Source organism: Piliocolobus tephrosceles, unplaced genomic scaffold (genome assembly GCF_002776525.5).
Source record: "Piliocolobus tephrosceles isolate RC106 unplaced genomic scaffold, ASM277652v3 unscaffolded_8042, whole genome shotgun sequence".
NCBI lineage: Eukaryota > Metazoa > Chordata > Mammalia > Primates > Cercopithecidae > Piliocolobus > Piliocolobus tephrosceles.
In genome coordinates this window covers 504-1460 of record NW_022335433.1, presented here as the reverse complement: position 1 = coordinate 1460, position 957 = coordinate 504, and the positions used below count along the sequence as shown (strand labels likewise).

Sequence of the window (957 nt, the reverse complement as noted above, 5' to 3'; positions counted from 1 at the left end):
CATGGGAGCTGGATGCAATGGAGCCCCGGCCACCTGCAGTCTCACTCCAGGTCAGAATCGCTGTCCTCTGAGGAGGAGGAAACCTGAAGGTCCTCATAGAGGTCACTCAGGGGGACAGGGACACAGGGAGCCTCAGACTTCTCTGAGACATGAGGGCTGTGAGCGAGGAGGGCTCCCGGCTTCTCAGGAGAGGGAAACGAGGGAGCTGTCAGGAGGCTGGAGCTCCACCATCCGTTTTCCAGTCTCCGGAAGAGCATTCTGAGAGGCTGGGCCCCAACGTGGCTGGCCGCTGGGTGATGGGACATGGTGCAGGCCTGGACAGTAGGCAGGCAAGGTCTGCTGTGCAGAGGCTGCCGGTCGCTGCTGGGCACCTGGGCGGGTGTCCCCCTGCTCATCTGGGGCGACGGACTTGGTCTGAGTTCGGTTGCAGCTGGCGGAGGATGGAGAGTCTCTGGGGCCCCCAGCTCACCTCCCTGGATGGCATTTTCAGGCATCTGGAAGGGACTCATTCTCGGTTTCTTGGGGAAGTTCAGGCAAGCCTGAGTCGGAGCGTGGGCAGGTCTCTTGGCTCCTGACCTGAAACTGAGATTGGAGCCGAGGCCCAAGCTGTGTGTGTCGGCTGGTGGGCAGGGCTGTGAGGTCACCGCAGGACGTTTGTCTTGTGCCTGGGGGCTGATGACCTGGATCAGGCCGTGGGGCTTGGAGGCAGCCTGGGGAACTTCTCGACAGCCACCCTGAGGCCTGCTGTGTGTCAGCTTCACCACGACGAGAGGCTCCGGGCCCTGCCGCCTGACTCCAGGCTGAGGGATGTCGGCCACGGCCCCTGTCTGTCGTTCCTTTGGTCGGAGACTTGACGAGGAGCTCAGCCTGGCTTTTCTCAGGGGAGACAGTGAAGCCAAGACGGATACCATGTCAGACATTTTGGTAGCTGAGCCATCAGTGAGGGCAGGGTCCAAG

The 957-nt window shown here is 62.0% G+C and overlaps 1 protein-coding gene across 1 annotated transcript in view; it reads right to left on the bottom strand.

Moving 5' to 3' along the window:
* Window positions 1-41: 41 nt before the first annotated feature.
* LOC113220649 (putative protein FAM90A5P) overlaps window positions 42-957 on the bottom strand; it is a gene marked incomplete at its 5' end in the record, with an annotated part of 1363 nt that continues 447 nt past the window's right edge. Inside the window, one exon of the mRNA XM_026449980.1 lies at window positions 42-680. Within this exon, the coding sequence (XP_026305765.1) occupies window positions 42-680 (639 nt within the window). The remainder of the gene's footprint in view (window positions 681-957) is intronic.